The 19,245-nt window shown below is 44.9% G+C and overlaps 1 protein-coding gene across 1 annotated transcript in view; it reads right to left on the reverse strand.

The window, feature by feature from the left end:
• Positions 1 to 393: 393 nt before the first annotated feature.
• LOC124594601 (skin secretory protein xP2-like) overlaps positions 394 to 19,245 on the reverse strand; it is a 29,993-nt gene continuing 11,141 nt past the window's right edge. Inside the window, exon 2 of the mRNA XM_047132974.1 lies at positions 394 to 1,191. Coding sequence (XP_046988930.1) covers positions 593 to 1,191 — 599 coding nt within the window. The 3' untranslated portion in view covers positions 394 to 592. The remainder of the gene's footprint in view (positions 1,192 to 19,245) is intronic.

A 19,245-nucleotide genomic window follows, 5' to 3' on the forward strand; every position in this document is an offset into this window, starting at 1 on the left:
GCAATATAGCCACTTTAATACAAGTGACATTCAAATTTATACACGGCCTCGTCAAAATTATATTCGCAGTTACTTGACAACTGCGATAAATGGCGAAAAAGTCTGTCGTTCATAAAGATTAATTGTTATAAGCAGCTAATCTGGAGCATCTTTCTAGTAATGTCAGATGACTGATATAATAGCAGTGCACTCCAATGTTTATGTCTATAATTACCACAAACAACCAAGATTACCTTAACGATTTCAGTGGCTTTTGTCTCACCCCGTCCAGTAACATTAGAAAATGAAAATCATAGGGTACAGATTTAAAGTTATTTTTTCAGTGGCTTGACAACCACAGTAGGAACAAACAGACATCAGTAATGAGAGGTTAAATAAAGATGCTAAGAGCACTTAATTTCAGAAAATAAATTTTATTTTACGATGTTCATATGTTTCACAATGTACATGCAAATGGACGATGAACGTGCGACGATGGGTCAACAGTGGCGAAGTTAGTTAAGCGATACGGTGGCGGGTCATTCATGTAAACCGCTCTCGTGCCGAGAGCTATGTGCTGGACAACGATGCAGTCTGTTGGGCGGCAGGTCCTCTAACCGTGGTAGGGCGCAGGACCGTGGCCAGCAGCCGGGTACGCGTATGCGTGGGCGGCTGGAGCGGGGGCGGCCAGGACAGCTACGTGGGCGGCGGGGGCGGGGGCAGCGTACACCGGTGCGGGGGCGGCGTAAACAGCGGCGTGGGCGACGGGAGCGGGAGCAGGGGCGGGGGCGGCGTACACCGGCGCGTGGGCGGCGGGTGCCGGAGCGGGAGCGGCCACGACCACGGCCCTGGGCGGAGCCGGCGTAGGGTGTCCGACGCGCTTCACGACCGCCTGGAAGCCGTTGTGGTCGTCGGCCGTGTACTCGACGATGCGGGTCGTGCCGTCGGCGTCGATGAGGCTGTAGGCGCCGGTGACGCGGTCTCCGTCGCGGTGCTCGAACTGCGTCTTGGCGTCGCCCGTGTGCGAGTCGGCCACGGCGTAGTCGAACTTGTAGCTGGGCGGCGCGTAGTGGTCGTAGACGACGGCGTGGGCCGGCGTCGGCGCTGGAGCCGCGGGGAGGTGGGCCGGCGCTACGATCCCGGCGTGGGCGGCGGCCAGCAGGCAGGCGAGGACGGCGACACTCTGCATCTCGGGCGACTGCTGCAGCTGTCCTGGAAACGGGGGAGGTGGGTGTGGTGTGGCTCTGTAGTCGCTGCTCCCGCTTAAGTACGTGTCTAACGTCCGGCAGAGACGGGAGAAAGTATTTCGGCGTCGCGTAACCTTCGTCCTTGGCGGCATTGCTGTAGGAGAGTGTAGAGGTCGCAAGGTGATTGTACCGGAGATCTCAAGGAAGGCCACCAGCGTGCGATGCAGTAGCAGTTTCCTAATCGTCACCTGACTTGAGAATGACAAAGGAACCACATCGAATTAAATTACAGCAAAGCACTAACATACACGGACGTTAACAACCGCCATTCCAGGTAACTCTTATAAATATGACTCTCTTGTGAGCCAGCTCATGACGCGTTAGTGCAACTATTGTCTGCTACAGAACCTTTTTAAGAAGTACTGGTCAGCACAATAATAGACAGACGTTGTAACTCTGTAAATTAATGGTGCGATATGAGAACATATTTACGAGTATTTAAGCTTATGCTATACAGATCTTCTAGAATATGTCAGTGTGCAGTAATTGAATATAAATAAGGATAATCGCAACGGCAGGCTTGTGAAAAATTTGTTAATTTCCATAAACAACATTTTGATCCTTTTCAGCCACGTCTTTGGATGAGGCATTCATAGGTTACATATTGATTGTCGTAACGTGATCCTGGGAACAGACTTACGGCAGGATGGGCGATACTGCTGTTACTACTACTTTCAATGAAAATAGTTTCGCCCTCCTTGGTATTGTGTAACATCGGAAGCGAAATCTTTTAAACAGAGGCGAAACTCAAAGATACAATAGTTAGTTAATGTAGTATTCAAGTTGTTCGTTTAATTTTGAGATTCAGAATGCTGTAAATTGCAATCTGTGTTCCATAATTGCGTACGACAGTATTCAAATTGTAATCGACGAAGGATCTGTAAGTAGAAATTTTAGTTGTGAAAAGTAACCATCTATAGATCATGGTGATTTTTGTTTTACGGCCATCAGGTCTTCGTCCAAGACTTAATCCTCTGCCTAAAGTTTCGTCTTCCAACGCTGGGTACATCTTCAGAGGATTTAACGACATAAAAAGCAGTTAAGTCTCAAATAAGCGCAACATACCGAACTGTTTACACGTATCCACGGTCGGCTCGTGATGTCGTCAGATCGCTGCCTAACATCGCGGAGTCGCGGCGACGTATACTGTGGAGCCTGTAGTGGGGAAAATTTGGGTCTGTTAGCTTCATTTAGCACTAAGGTCCACAATTTTTCTTATTTCAATCCTTCTTCTCTTCCGTTGAAGTTGATTTTGTGCTTTTGAGTTTCTATGGCTTCTCTGTACATACTACCAGGCCAATCATTAGTTCTTGAAAAAACCACAGTATGTTTTTCTATTTTCTGTGTACACTGGGAAGTACGAGGGTAATCCCAAAAGTAAGGTGTCCTATTTTTTATAAGTACATGGAGCTGTTTATTTCTAGAGTGGTTTACATCAGTTTAAGGCTTAGCTATTTTTTGACATAATGACAATTTCTGTCGATGCATTTTTGTAGACGCTGCGGCAGTTTTTGTATGCCCGTGTCATACCAGCTCGCCGCCATGCTGTTCAGAAAGTTGTGAAACTCTTCTTTCACCTCTTCGTCGGAGCTGAATTTTACCGGCCAAATGTTCTTTTAACTTAGGGAACAGGTGATAGTCACTGGACGCCAAGTCAGGACTATAGGGTGGGTGGGTGATTATGTTCCACTGAAACTGTTGCAGGAGAACAACGGTCTGCCGAGCGATGTGTGGGCGAGCGTTGTCATGGAGAATGTGTACGCCCTTGCTCAACATTCCTCTTTTCCGGTTCTGAATTGCCCGTTGAGCTTTTTCAGAGTCTCACAGTAACTGTCAGCGTTAATTGTGGTCCCATTGGGCATAATGTCGACCAACAATACCTCTTTCCGATCCCAAAAAGCGGTTGTCATGACTTTACCGGCAGGCTGTGTTTGAATTTCCGCGGCTTTGGCAAAGAAAGATACCGCCGCTGGCGTCATTGTTGCTTGGTCTCAGGTGTAAAGTGGTATGCCCAGGTTTCGTCACCCGTCGCAATTGAGTCCAGAAAGTTGTCCTGTTCGGCTGCAAGGCGGTAAGAAATGCGAGGAAAGCATCAACTCGTTGCCGCATGTGATCCTCAGTCAGCATGCGTGGCACCCATCTTGCGCACACCTTCCGGTAGTTCAATGTTTCCGTTAAAATCCTGTAAGCGGTGTTTCGAGAAACCTCAGGAACCAACGTGCAGAGATCATCCAGGGTGATCCGCCGATCTTCACGCATGCTTTGCTCAACCTTCAACCATGTCTCCTCAGAAATTGACGGTCTCCCGTTCCTTTGTTCGTCGTGAATTTCGGTCCGACCAGCAGCAAACTCTCTACACCACTTACGAACAGTTTTACATTCATGCACGACTCACCATACACTTCCGTCAATTGGCGATGGATTTCAATCGGCGCAGTGCCCTTTGCGTTCAAAAACTGAATAACTGCGCGCAATTCGCACTTGGCGGTAGCATCCAACGGGAGCTCCATTCTCAACGGCTGCCAAGCCAAGACTGAGCGTCTCAGCGCGGCGTGCGCATGTTTACACACAGCGCGTGAATCACTCTTCGTAACAGTGTGACCAATTACCACACAAACAGAGTTCTGTACTTATAAAAAAAAAGGAAAACTTTCTTTTGGGATTACCCCCGTACAAGTATTTTATATACTCGTACTGTTGCATGTCTTCAAATATGCGCCCACCTTTCTTCTTGGTTTAAGGTATTCACAGTAATTACAAACGGAGCATTAACACCCGCCTTAAGGAGCACAGAAGCAATTGTCGTCTGCAGAATACGGATAAATCAATAGTAGCATATCATGCAGTGCAAAGTTCTACTAAGTGTTCAATTTCTCGACGACAGAAATCTGCTCTTTGGTCACTCAGCCATTGCAGAACCGCTGTGTGGGCGTCCTCATCGGTGGAAAACCTCTGTACTCCGTGACTGCTGCGAATCAGTTCCTCGATTGTCTGGCCATTGTCGTCTGTGGTCGATGTCAATGGCCTTACTTGCCGATCAGCATCACCGACGTCTCTGCGGTCTTCGTCAAATTATTGGCACCACTTCACTGCGGCTGCGCGCACTATTGCGTTTGAGCTACAACGTGATTTTTCCACAGTGTACAAACTCTAGAAATTGATCGATGACAGGATTCGGAACAAGAAAGATCTAATGAACTTACGTCCAGAAATGCATGGTTTCCATGCTAGAGACCATTTATTCAGTCACACTTTGTTACACACACTGCAGTGCAATACGCGCTGTACCATACACTCAGAACTACAGTTTGCATAGTTTCCTCCTAGAGGGTGGTACTTTTCCTCATGCCCTAGCGCCTTCTCCTCCCATAGTAACTGGTAATGTTGTGTCGCATTCATTTCTCTTGCTGAGTTCCCTTATAGTGGATGTGATACAGCGGCGTACACAATGGTTTCATATTCGAATCGAGAGCTTGCCGACATAGTGTTTACGTACGGAGAGGCAAATGGCAACGAACGGCCGGCAGCAAAGTTGTATCAGGAGACCTACCCCCGCTGACAACAACCCCTGCATTCAATGCTTGCGACAGCATTTCGCCGTTCGTCTGGCACAGGGTCGTTTCAGGAAGCAGGAAATTAAGACGGACGTACCCGAAATGTTCGGACACCAGACTTGGAGAAAAATGTTGTTAACACTGTGGAAGGGGATCTCTGTGTCACTACCAGGCAGCCGGCTCGCCAGCACGACAGTGTGGAACATTCTCTATGATAGTTGTTACTACCCTTATCACTTACTGCGTGTGTAGGGCTTACTAGCGACGGGCTTTCCACATCGGGAGCAGTTTTGTCATTGGTTTCTTCACCAGACAACCACTATTCCGAGATTTGTCTCATCCCCATGATATGGTGACAGTGAATCATAAGCATCAGGAAAGTGTGGACTGGAATAATTGGCGATCGTATTTTGAGACCAGTTGTCCTTCCACGGCGCCTAACAGACTGGAACTATCGCCATTTCTCTTAGGTGACTTTGCCTCCCCTGCTGGAAGAAGTGCTACTGATGATTCTAAGGGTTATGCGGCTGCTACATGATGGTGCTCCAGCCCAGTTCGCCGTTAACATCCGGACGCATCTCAATGGTGTCTTCCTTGGTCGATGTATCGGACGAGGGGGTCCAGTTGCATGGGCTGCTCGTTCACTGGGTCCCAACCTGCACGATTTCTGGTTATGGTGCCATCTGAAAAGTATCGTGTATACAGAGCCCATTCCAGATGTGGAGACACTGGAGCAGCGTATTCAAGCTGCCTTTGACACTGTTCGGATGCAGCCTGGCCGATGTGAGCGTGTGAGACGGAACGCACTACAGCGCGTACACGCATGCGTTGAGGCACGTGGAAACCATTTTCAACACAGTTTGTAACTGTGGGTGCATGGTACAGCGAGTATTAGGCCGTAGTCTCTGTAACAATGTATTATTGAATGACTCGTTTCTAGCATGGAAACATGCATTACCGAACTGAAGTATCCTTTCATCGGTCAATTTCTAGAGTCTGTAAACAGTGGAAAAATATCACCCTGTGTATAGGGTGGTCAGAAACAGTCTGAAAAGCTTGTGAAGGTATCTCAGGGGAAATTATGCTGGGAAATAATTGTTAAGACAACAATTCGATAGACTACGCCGTTTCCGAGTTATTTAGCATTAAAGTTAACGAATCAGGTCGCTGCGTACGCAAATTCAAGCAGCCTGCCATAAGCGGTGTTGCCAAATGTGTTGTTTGTTTGATTCCCTCAAACTTGACGAAAGAGCTTTTTCTCATCTAGCTTAAATTCATCATATTGAAAAAGGCGCATTTGAACTGGTAATAAGCATTTCAACAAGTAGCAACTCAAATGTTCAAATGTGTGTGAATTTCTAAGGGACCAAACTGCTGAGGTCATCGGTCCCTAGACTTACGCACTACATAAACTAACTTATGCTAATAACAAAACACAAACCCATGCCGAGGGAGGACAAAGGTGCTTGAATTTGCGCGCGCAAAGACATCACTGGCTAACTGCAATGCTAAATAATTCGGAAACGGCGCAACGTATCGAATTTATTTCTTGACAGTTATTTCTCAGTACAGATTCGCCTACAACACCCTTACAAGCTTTTCAGACTGTTTCTGAGCACTCTGTATACATCCAGAATTTGACGGTTAATCTGTGTGAAATGTAGAAGTATTGCATGCAATAATCGTAGTGTCTGGCCTACTTCTACTTCGAAGCACGGGCCATCTCTCTCGCATACTGTGGCGCAACTGTTATCAGAGATAGCGGTTATCGCTAACTGAAACATCAAGTTTTTTGGTTGTATCGATTTTCTTCGATGCCAGATTAACCGGACTATTAAAACCCTTCAAAGTAACCGGTTTCTAAAATAACCGTTTTTCGGTTTTTATTCCTATTACTTCCTGTAATAAACGTAGAAATCAAACAAAAATTGAAAAATTTTGACTCCTTGAGTTTCAAGATAGGAAACAATCAAAATGTTAAATTAAATATGGATTCAGAAGAAAACTTTGTCTGTCCACCTTTCGATGCTTTTTTCGAAAAGTGGCATATGGTTTACTACTACTAAAAATCACCAAGATCCTCCTACCGATACTAATTATTTGAAACCCTCCTCAAAAATCATGTTTTAATAGGAGATCACACCACTATTTGGACATTAAAAAAAGTCAGTGCTAAAGGTCGAAAACTGAGGTTGAAGAACTCTGATTTTCGTGTTACTTTGTCCGTTTACAAGGGCTACAAGCGAACTAAGGGATATTATGTAGACATATGCAGTAGATCAGTTGTTTTCTATTTTTATTGGAAACTGTAATCGAACTGATAATGTTTTAAGGTTTCTCTTCATATTTTGCCGCAAGTTTGTTGTCGATCCTCCCATTTTTTTCTTTTAAGGCAAGTGGAGCATTGTGTGTCACTGATTCCGCACTTCGTAAAAATTTCCAGACTAGGTAGGAATGGTACCACTATGTAATAAAACTGATGTTCAACGACGACAGTGAGAAACTAAGAGATAGATTATATGGGGGCAGACCTCGCACACTGCATGTACACGCATACCACGCAACAGGTCACGCCGCATGGTAACAGGTGCACTATTACCTCGGCAACATTATACCAAGTCTTATGCCATGTGTTTGTTTCTCTTTTCTGTACGCATTGCTATTAAAACAGCACTGAATTGCTTTCCCAATTTTCTATAATACCTATATATTTCAAAGCAATGCAAATTTTACATGTGAAAGTTATTTGTTCTGAAAGATTACCGTCTAACCTCCTTGCCTAGGGAGCCAGATGTAAGTTGATGTCGTCAAGCCCTAAATGAAAATTGTGCAATGGATAACTGGGGATGGGAGCTTGAGAGCGCTACCTAGAGAGCGTGTCCTTTCTGTACGATATTAGGCAAGGGGCTGGAGGGCTCACGCGCTGATGTGTGGGTCCCTTCTACATTCTATATCTTCTATTTTTAAATGAATTCCTTTAACTGGACTCCTATGTGATTTTTAAGGTATGTTAAAGATTGATGACAATTGGTTACCTATTTATTTTAAACATTATCACTCGATTTTACAGCAATTGTTCAAGTTTACAGATATTACAACTTACAGCTCGGGTATATTATATACTAATCTGCACGCACATTTCTACAGGCAAGACGGAATTGCGTTGGCCAAATGTATACCACCAAAGTCTCCCAATATTTTACATAGGACATCCAGTACGTGAGGAGGATAACGGGCAAACTGGGGACCAGATACATTAACACAGGGGGTCAAATTTCCGAAATTAAACGAGAACATTCATTTCCTTACACAATCCGAAGCTGGAAATAAAAGAATTAGTACAAATATTCAAATACCTCTCTTCCATGCTTGAACATTGAGACAGACGCACTGAGGGCACGTCCGCTCACTTACCCGTTTTCCGTAACACTCTCAGAATATGGCGGGCACCCGGAGGTCTTCCTGGGCCCCGGTGGAGGGGGTGGTCGAACCACTTGGCCGTGACCAACCTCTCCACCCCAAATCTTGTGACACTGGAATGTCTTTGAGTTTTACCTGCATGTGCTGTCTCTCTGATCCCCTACCCAGGAGTGTGGTTGGCACTACTATACTACAGAATTACTTCCCAACTAAGATTTGGCCACGCTATACGGAAAGGTGTGAGGAGGATTAGGAAAGTTCATGTGCAGATTCACATTCACCTACAAGAAATGCATAATACGCGACACATATAAATACGTATTATGAAGCCTGACACATTTCTTTCCACCCGTGCACATGGGTTGTATTGCACCCGCGGCCGGCCGCGAAGTGCAATTTCCCGGTGCGAACGAGCACCGAAACCTGCTGCTTATAGAGCGGAAACTACTGTGCCAATTCTTTTTTAAAAAAAGGTTTATTTCGGAACGAAAAATTTTAGCACTGCTGCTATGGCTAATTGATATATCGGTTTTTTACGCAATTGTTAGTAAAAAATAAGAACACCTTGAAACATCCCCTTAGAAAATTTAATGAATGACCGTGCTGATAAGCCTCTTACATTATTTGATTTTCAAACAGCTGAGCAAAAGTGAACGTACGCAGACATTTCGCTCTTCACCTATTCTGATCAACACTAAACAGACACACAATATTTTTAGCGCAACACAATCTGACTTTCAAAAATCCCTACAAAAGAATGGCCCTGATTAACAATAACCTATTCCTTTCATGAATCACTCACCTCACATAAATCTTCATTACTCGAACTACTGCAATACAGCGAGCGCCACTACTGCCAGCTAAACAAAAGATTCTAACTACTGAAGGCACTAACTACTGATAGGCATAGTCAGCAAATGAAAGATTTTGATAGAGAGCAAACAATATATTTACCTTCATAATGTTCCAAAGTCATCATATATATATATATATATATATATATATATATATATATATATATATATATTTCAGTTCATGATATCCAATATTACAAATTTACTCCTTCTGATGGTCACATGTCCAGATCGTCCGCTCTCAAAATTCTGCCATTTCTCTCCGTACATCCACCACTGCTGGCGGCTCACCTCCAACTGTGCAACGCTGAGCGCTATTAACAGCCAACTGCCCAACACTACAATAGCGAATATTCCAACAATGCCACCCAGCCACATACTGCACACAGCACAGTCAGTGATTTTCATATAGAGCGCTGCATGGCGTTACCAACATAAAAACCTAAACAGCCTACTTACAACCTGTTATAACCGAGACGATGCAAATACCGAAAAAACCGGTTATTCATAATTAAAATACCGGTATCGGTTTCAACTGGTCGGTTTTTCCCATCCCTAGCTGTTAACCGATCGCAGCACAACAGTGTCTGCAGTAAACCCACAACACGTACTCTCTTCTCACAATCCCTAACAATGTCTACAGGTAAGCGTTCCAGACTGACGATTAGTGATGAAGAGTCAGTCAAACGTAGGATTTGTAAGATACCTGTTTCGTGGAGGAGTTATACTTTTTTACGATTCTTCCAGCGGATGAGCATTGTTTGAGGGTAGCTGCCAGTTGCGTCAAGGGTCGATTGTCGACAGGTCTTCCTGCATTCTGAGTCAATCTTCTGGCGTTACTGCTTCCCTATACACAACAGCAGCATCCACAAGAAGCCTCACTGAGCTTCCGACGATATTCACCAGATCATCTTGAACAGTTAATGACTTCATTCCCTTGAAGTTACTTTCACAGCTTACATTTTCTCCCTGTGAAGAATGACGTGCGAACTTCTACCCGGTAAGAAGCCTGCAAGAAAATCACAAGAGTAATCCAGTATTCGGTAATCTCGTAATTTATTCACTAGGTCAATGTGTAGAAATGTTATCAAACGCCTTCCGGAAGTCGAGTCAACAATCTGGGAGGAACGGATCGAACTGAGTTTCACAAAATCGTTGTTTTCGAAATGTATTTTCTGTTTTCTAAAAGGTCACAGTACGCGCGAATAAAATGACTTACATAATCCTACAGCAGATTTACATTTGCGATATACGCACCTATCCACGACCCTTCTTGAAAACTGTTACAACCCGCGCCTTTTCCCATTAGCTCTGAACGCTTCGTTGCTCCGGCGATTTACGATAAACTGTTTCTAGAAGGGAACAAGTTTCTTCGCATAATCTGTATAGAATCTTACAGGTATAACATCTGGTCGAGTCGCCTGCTTTTCGTTGAGAGACTGTAGTTAATTTCTTATTCCGTGATAACTCTGTCGTTTGCGCTTTAATGTGATTGTTGAAAACAGGAGTCGTATTATGTTTTTCTTCGGCGACACGATTTCAGAATACAGAATTGAGTATTTTGCCTTTCTCTGTGAAGTGTTACCTTATAAATGCGTATAAAAGTAGCCCAGATTATAATTAACGCCTGAAAGCATATAAATAATTTTACGTGTATAAATAAATTTGTGTATTAATTGAAAGATACGATGTACTAATTGGATGATGATTTTTAATTATTCGTGAATTATTTTGTAATGAAGTAATTATGACTTAAAATTTTTAAAGAAAACTCTGTGAAACAAAATGTAATAGGTACATCCGTTTGCCTAACGCTCCCTCTCTTTGGTTCTCCGCTACCGAGATAAGTTTCGTAAGTTGTATGCTTTTGTTGAATAATTATGTTAATTTTGTATTAAGTAGCCGCGTTTCATTTGAAGATCCGCTTCCTTACTATTAATGTTACAAGCAAGTTCATTATGCTTTTTTTAGTCCAGTTTCAGGCTGCATCGAAGAGAAAAGTCGCTGGCTCATTGTTGGGTGGTCACGATCACCTACTGCTTGTGTAGATGACTTTGATCCGTTAAAAAAATTGCATTGTTGTCAACTCGAAAGATTTGTACCAGGCGAACGGTCTACCCAACAGTAGGCCCTAGCAACACGGCTAACTAACTAATTGTTCTCATTTCGCTTGGCCCATTTTTCTGTGAACTAAATTTGATTTCATTTAAATATAGAATGAACTTTCTTTGATTTCGAAGGAACTTACTAACAAGATTCTTGAAACATTGCCGTACCTGCCCAACCCCAAAAACATTGCTAGGCACATACTTATGGAAGGTTTATTACACAGTATTTATTATCTACTGATGCTCTACATATTTAAACCCACAGAATTTGGTGCTGACCGTTCAGGTGTTCTTGAATGGCCGGCCGAGTGGCCGAGTGGTTCTGAGCGCTACAGTCCGGAACCGCGCGCCCGCTGCGGTCGCAGGTTCGAATCCTGCCTCTGGCATGGATGTGTGTGATGTCCTTAGGTTAGTTAGGTTTGAGTAGTTCTAAGTTCTAGGGAATTGATGACCTCAGAAGTTAAGTCCCATAGTGCTCAGAGCCATTTGAACCATTTGTTCTTGAATATGTTGCTTGTGCTATGTGCTAAGCAGAAGTACACTGATGAACCGGAAAGTTGTGACCACTGTCCAAGCGACATTTAGCGCCATGTGGCCGCGTTGCGGGTACATGACGCGGGATGGAAAATATATCAGCGGAGCAGAGAGGAATGAGGAATCGTTCTAGCGACGATACGGGCCGAAAATTATGAAATCAGCTGACAGGCGACATCGACAAAGAACAGATTGTTATGGTCCTGCGGTTGGGAATCAGAGTCTCGGTGGGGCTGGACAACTGTTCACGTGCTACTGTCGGGAGCATCTACAAGGGGCGTTCAATAAGTAGTGCAATACATTTTTTCTCAGCCAGTTTTGGTTGAAAAATGCGGAATTTGTTTTGGAACAGTGTAGAATATTCCCGCTTCAGCTCCGATAGTTTCATGTAGTTCCGATAACATCCGCCTCCGTAGAGCAGCAGTAGCGTTACCGCCTACCAAGTAAGGGAGCCCTGGTTCGATTCGCGAGAGGGCACTAGGTGTTGTGTGTGTCCTTCACCATCGACACGCAAGTCGCCGAATTAGCGTCAACACTAAACCAGTAGCCGCAGATGCTCACATTGTGACTCTGCAGCGGATTTAGAACCGCTCCCTGAAGACTGCTATGCATATTCCGAGGCGCTTCTCGACGCGCCAACTCCACGAGGACACAGGGATCCTGCCTCTCCGAGACAGGTTTCGCGCCATCGCCAGGAAGTTCTACGAGAAAGTGGGCCACTCCCGCAACCGGCTCATCCATGGACTGGGCCAACAACCTCATCACAGGCCAACCACGCGTTGCCTTGACCTGCTGAGGGATAAGTTTACTAATCCCCCTCCAGAGTGTGTCTTTCTCGTTTTCAGGTTACACCAGCTAGGACCAATCAACAAGAGTGATACTATATCTTTCACTCTTTACAGGAACCGCAGGAATGACAAATTTTGTCCGAACTGCACCACCTCAAGCCATGGATAGGCTCATCTTTTCAGCGTCAGCGTCAACTAAAAAGACTAGCAATACCGCTGCCGAATCCCGAAGGAGATATCCTAGCTAACAAATGCCATACGATCATTTCATTTTTACTTGGTGACGCTATACGCAGCCTTCAAATGGTTCAAATGGCTCTGATCACTATGGGACTTAACATCTGAGGTCATCAATCCCCTAGAACTTATAACTACCTAAACCTAACTAACCTAAGGACATCACACACATCCATGCCCGAGGCAGGATTGGAACCTGCGACCGTAGCCGCCGCGCGGTGCCAGACTGAAGCGCCTACAACCGCTCGGCCACAATTGCCGGCATGCAATCTTCAAAACGGTGTCTCTAGCGGAGGTGCGTTCCAAGTAGAGAGTTGCCGCTCAGTTTCTCTTGGCGGAAAAGCAGAACATCGCAGATATTCATAGGCGCTTGCGGAGTGTCTACGGAGACTTGGCAGTGAACAAAAGCACGGGGAGTCGTTGGACGAGGTGTCTATCATCATCGCAACGAAGCCGCGCAGACCTGTCCGAGCTCCCCCGTGTCGGCCGGTCGCACACCGCAATGACTCCTCTTATGTTTTTCTCGCCACAAAAATGCAAACGGACTTCTCCATGGTGACGCAGTGCCTTATACGGGCCGGTACACCCGACAGAGGTTCACAGAATTTCATTGGACTGTTCTTCTTCATCCACCCTACAGCCCGTATCTCGCACGTTCCCACTTCCATCTGCTTGGAGAATGTACTCCGCGTGAAGCAGTACGTGGGTGATGGGGAGGTTATTAATGCCCACCATGCGGGGATACGGGCGCTCCCAGTAAGATGGCGTAAGGCCGTTGTATCGAACGGAGATTATGTTGAAAAGTAAAGTTTTGTAGCCAAAAGAGGGAGGAATAATATAGTACCTTCTGCCATGCACTTGTCAATGGTTTTGCAGAGTATGAACTGAGATGTAGCTGTAGAAGACGTACTTATCGAAAAAAGGGTATACTATTTGGAATGTTCCAGAAAACAAACAGAAGTGAAAGTTATGCCGTGAGAGGGCTAACTAATAAAGAAGATATTAACAGAGAAATAGTATTAAAGCAACCATGACATAAACGAAAAAGAAACTGAAAGGAACCCAGGAATTTGAAGATTATAAAACCAGATGTAACGTGGAACAAAAGGATACCGACGAATTTGTAGCAGTGTTAAGGGGGGAAACAAATCGAGAGTTGGACCTGACGGCCGGAAAAGTAATGCAGCAACACTACAGAGCGCCAACGCCTGCTTCTGGGTCACCTCTTCAACACAGAATGTGCGTACGCTGATGGACTGCAAGCAGTGACGTTTCGACAAACTTGAGTGCACATAACGACATCTTACAGACGCGGTAAGCACGCGCAACAAACTTACTCGTTCCTCGTGACCTTGGCAGTGCTGAGAAGTGAGGCAGCGAGAAGCTCGTGGCTGGAGCACAGGCGCTCACTAGCGAGACGACTCAGTCATACTCGCAGCGGAGGGGAAAACGGCGAAGAGTGATAACGAATGGGCCCCAGTGAAAACTACATGACGACAAGTACACGTTTAACGAAATCGTTTTTTCATAATCGCAATATCTTTGCATTTTCTCGATAACGTGTTTATTACATTTACACCTACATACATACCTCGCGAACCACCACAGTGCATGGCGGAGTGTACATTCTACTGCCTACTCGCAAACAGAGCGAGGGGAAAACGACTGCCTATATATCGCCATAAAACTAATCTCATCCCGCACGGTCCATGAAGGCCCAACGGTACCGACTGGCCGCCACGTCATTCTCAGCCCACAGCCGTCACTGGATGCGGATATGGAGAGTCATGTGGGTAGCACATCGCACTCCGACCATGTGTCAGTTTACGAGACCGGAGCCGCTACTTCTCAGTCACGTATCTCTTCAGTTTGCCTCACAGCGGTTGAGAGCACCCCGTGCGCCAACAGCGCTCGGCAGACCGCATATTCACCCATCCAAGTGCTAGCTCGGCTCGGCAGTGCTTAACTTCGGCGGTGCGACAGCAACCGCTGTTACAACTGCTGCAAAGCCGTTGGCTATACACCTACATACGAGTCCTAATTTCTCTTATCTTCGTTGCCCTTACACAAGACGTTCGTTGGTGGTAGCAGACTCGTTCTGCAGTCAGCTTCAAAAGGCGGCTCTCTAAACTTTCTCAGTAGTGTTCTGCGGAAAGAACGTCGTCTTTCCTACTGGGCTTCCCACTTGAGGTAACGAAGCATCGATGTCTTCCTTTAATCTGACCTGGTGGGGATCTAAAACACTCTAGCAATACTCAAAAATGCGTCCCACTATCTTTCTACACGCCATCTGCTTTACAGATGGGCTACTCTTTTGTAAAATTCTTCCTTTAAAACAGAAGTTGAACATTCGCCTTCCCTACCACCGTCCTTACGTGCTCGTTACATTTCATATCGATTTGCAATGTTACGGCTAGATGTTTAATCGAGGTGGCTGCTAATGCTGTATTTGAATATTTTTCCTACTCATCTGCATTAACTTACATTTTTCTGTTTTTCTTTTTTACTAATACGGTACTATCACAAAACATCGATATTTTCTTTCATTTATCATGTGTTTGGAAGGAAAGTTCTTGGCTGCCGTAATCATATTGAGTTTATGAATTTATTTCATGATTAATGTGAGTATTGCTTAAGGTTTGAGATACGAGTAACGATTTGCATCTTTTCTTTGGCGCTGAAAGTAATCCTCAGGTCAACAAGCACTCCTCTCAGCCACTATCAGAAATTCGAAACAGCATTAATGAACATTTCTTCTGTCGCTTTCAGGTGCTAGCCCTCTCATTTTCCCCTTTAAAATAATGAAGTATTTTTTTTCGAAACTAGGGGGCAAGAAAAAACTTGCTAAATGACGAATAGACTCTGTTCATAGCTATATTAAATACGGAGATATCGGAACCAAGTTCGCTTTTTGAAATGAAGCTACTATAATTTCTGTTGCTTGTATCGGAAGTTGGTTGACTGAGTTGGAGGAAGGGATCAAACAGCGAGGTCCCACCGTATTAGGGAAGGATGGGGGCAGGAAGTCGGCTGTGCCCTTTCTAAGGAACCATCCCAGGATTTGCCTGAAGCGATTCAGGGAAATCACGGAAATCCTAAATCAGGATGGCCAGACGCAGGTCTGAAATTTGTAAATTTGTGGAGAGTTCCAATGGAACCTAACCGCTGAGGTCATCGGTCCCTAGGCTTACTCACTACTTAATCTAACTTAAACTAACTTACGCTAAGGACAACACACACACATACACCCATGCCCGAGGGAGGACTCGAACCTCCGACAGGGGCAGCCGCGCGAACCCCCGAACCTCCGACGGCGGCAGCCGCACGAACCATGGCGAGGATCCCTACACCGTGCGGCTACCTCGCGCGGCCCAGCAGGGTTGAACCGTCGTTTTCCCGAATGCGAGTCCAGTGTTATAATCACTGTGCCACCTCGCTCGGCCGGAGGTCTAAAGACATGAATCCAACGGCGTCGGAGTAATTAACAATATTTCAGACTTATGATTTATATGTTTCGTGCCGGCCGGTGTGGCCGAGCGCTTGTATACGCTTCAGTCTGAGACCGCGAGACCGCTACTGTCACAGGTTCGAATCGTGCCTCGGGCATGGGTGTGTGTGTGACGTTATTATGTTAGTTAGGTTTAAGTAGTTCTAAGTTCTAGGGGACTTATGACCTCAGATGTTAAGTCTCATAGTGCTCAGAGCCATTTTAACCATTTGAATTGTTATCGGAAGGGTCGAGCCCGCAGCGACCAGAGCGATCGAAATACATTGGCACATGATATCTCAGTCTAGTAGCAGATTAACCAGCGGGAATGCAGATGACACCTGGAATTCTGTCGCTCTGCTTTGATGCGATATCAGGACAATTGTTTCCTTGAAGAAAAAATTCTCTTTGCGTGTAATCCTGTATTTACAGGTAATGGAAAACGGAATGTGAGAATTAAGCATTACTAAGCCGATGATATTTCGCCATTTTGAGGCAGGTTGGATATTGAGACAGTCAGTTGTGCACGTTTGGAGCTGGACTTTCGGGGACTACGTGATTGGCCGTTACTTCACTGAAGAAACCTTAACAAGTGAAAGGTGCGCATTTTCTTTTTTCTTTTGGAGTAATCAATCTTCTGACTGGTTTGATACGGCTTGCCACCATTTCCTCTTCTTTGCAACTTTTTCATCTCAGAGTAGCATTTGCAACCTACATTCTCAATTTTTTGCTACATTTATTTCAATCTGTGTCTTTCTCTACGGTGTTTGCCGTGTACAACTCCCTCTAGTACCATAGAAGTCAGCCGCCGAAGTGGCCGTGCGGTTAAAGGCGCTGCAGTCTGGAACCGCAAGACCGCTACGGTCGCAGGTTCGAATCCTGCCTCGGGCATGGATGTTTGTGATGTCCTTAGGTTAGTTAGGTTTAACTAGTTCTAAGTTCTAGGGGACTAATGACCTCAGCAGTTGAGTCCCATAGTGCTCAGAGCCATTTGAACCATAGAAGTCATTCCCCCATGTCGTAAGAGATGTCCTATCATCCTGTCTCTTCTTCCTGTCACTGTTTCCCACACATTTCTTTCCTCGCCGATTCTGCGGTGAACCTCCTCACTGCATATCCTATCAGTCCACCTAATTTTCAACATTCGTCTGTAGTACCACATCGGTGTGAGAATTACCTCACAATCAGCTTAACAGCTCATGCATCCAAGTTCAAAATGGTTCAAATGGCTCTGAGCACTATGGGACTCAACTGCCGAGGTCATTAGTCCCCTAGAACTTAGAACTAGTTAAACCTAACTAACCTAAGGACATCACAAACACCCATGCCCGAGGCAGGATTCGAACCTGCGACCGTAGCGGTCTTGCGGTTCCAGACTGCAGCGTCTTTAACCGCATGGCCACTTCGTCCGGCTGCATCCAAGTTGCTGACAATAATAATGTACAGAAGAATGGAAAATAAAATTGAGGCTGTGTTAGATGACGATCAGTTTTACTTTAGGAAAGGTAAAGGCACCATAGATGCAGTTCTGACGTTGCAGTCGATAGTAAAAGCAGGGCTGAAGAAAAATCAAGACACGTTAATAGAATTTGTTGACCTGCAAAAAGCGTTCGACAATGTCAAATGGTGCAACATGTTCAAAATTCGGAGGAAAATAGGGGAAAGCAATAGGGAAAAACGAGTGATACAGAAATTATACAAGAACCAAAAGGGAAGAATAAGAGCGAAAGGCCAAGAACGAAGCGCTCGGTTATAAAGTGTGTAAGACAGGGATGTAGTCTTTCGCCCCTACTGCACAGTCTATGTCGAAGGAGCAATTACGGCAATAAAGCAGGTGTTAAAGGGTGGGATTAAAATGCAGGGTGAAGGGATATCAAAGAAGGAATTTGCTGATGACTTTAGTGCTATTATTAAAAGTTACGTGTTCAATGGAATAAACAATCTAATGAATATAAAATACGGATTAAGAGGAAATCGAAGAAAGAGGAAAGTAACTAGATGTGGCAGAAATGAGAACAGCGAGGAACGTAACATCAAAATTGGTGATCACGAAGTAGTCGAAGTAAAGGAATTCTGCTACCTAGGCAGCGAAATAACCCAAGATGGGCGGAGCAAGGAGGATATGAAAAACAAACTAGCACAAGCAAAAGGGGCCAAGAGAAGTGTACTAGTGTCAAACATAGGCCTTAATTTCGGAAGAAATTTCTGAGAGTGCACGTTTGGAGCACAGCATTGTAGGACAGTGAAACACGAAGTGTGGGAAAATCTGACCAGAAGGGAATCGAAGCATTTGAAATGTGGTGCCAGAGAAGAATGTTGAATATTTGGTTGACTGATAAGGAAAGGAATGAGGTGGTTCTCCGCAGAATCGGCGAGGAAATGTATATATGAAAAACACTAAGAAGAAGAAGGAACATGATGATATGACGTATGTTGAGATATCAGGGAACAACTTCCACGGTACTAGAGGGGCTGTAGAGGGCAAAAACTGTAGAGAAAGACAGAGATTGGAATACATCCAGCAAAAAGCTGAGGATGTAGGGTTGAAACTGCCACTCTGAGATAAAAAGGTTGGCACAGGAGAGGAATTCGTAGTGGATGGCATATGCATCAGTACAGTGCGACCAAAAGATCAGTATCAGACTTTATTAAAACTGGAACAAAACTAGAAGAAACTATAAAGAAACTGAAGAACATTAGAACAGATTTGTAGTGAATAATAGGCAGATATTTTGGAAAACGGTGGAAACGATGGGAACCTCTCACTGTCTGAAACTGGAACAGCCATTTTGCCAATACCGCGAGGTGGAGAAGGATAGCAGTAAACAAACGCATCTCATAGCTATTGTAGAAGATGACCAAGACTGAAATATATCTAACAGGTAGTTGAAGATGTTAGGTGTAAGAGACACTACGAGATGAAGAGGTTGGTACAGAAGAGAACGTCTTGGCGGGCCGCATTAAACCAGTCAGAAGACTGTTGATAACAAATAGGGACTATTCAAAGTGACGACCGCCGACCCATTGCGCGCACTAC

This window comes from Schistocerca americana, chromosome 2 (genome assembly GCF_021461395.2).
Source record: "Schistocerca americana isolate TAMUIC-IGC-003095 chromosome 2, iqSchAmer2.1, whole genome shotgun sequence".
Taxonomy (NCBI): Eukaryota; Metazoa; Arthropoda; class Insecta; order Orthoptera; family Acrididae; genus Schistocerca; species Schistocerca americana.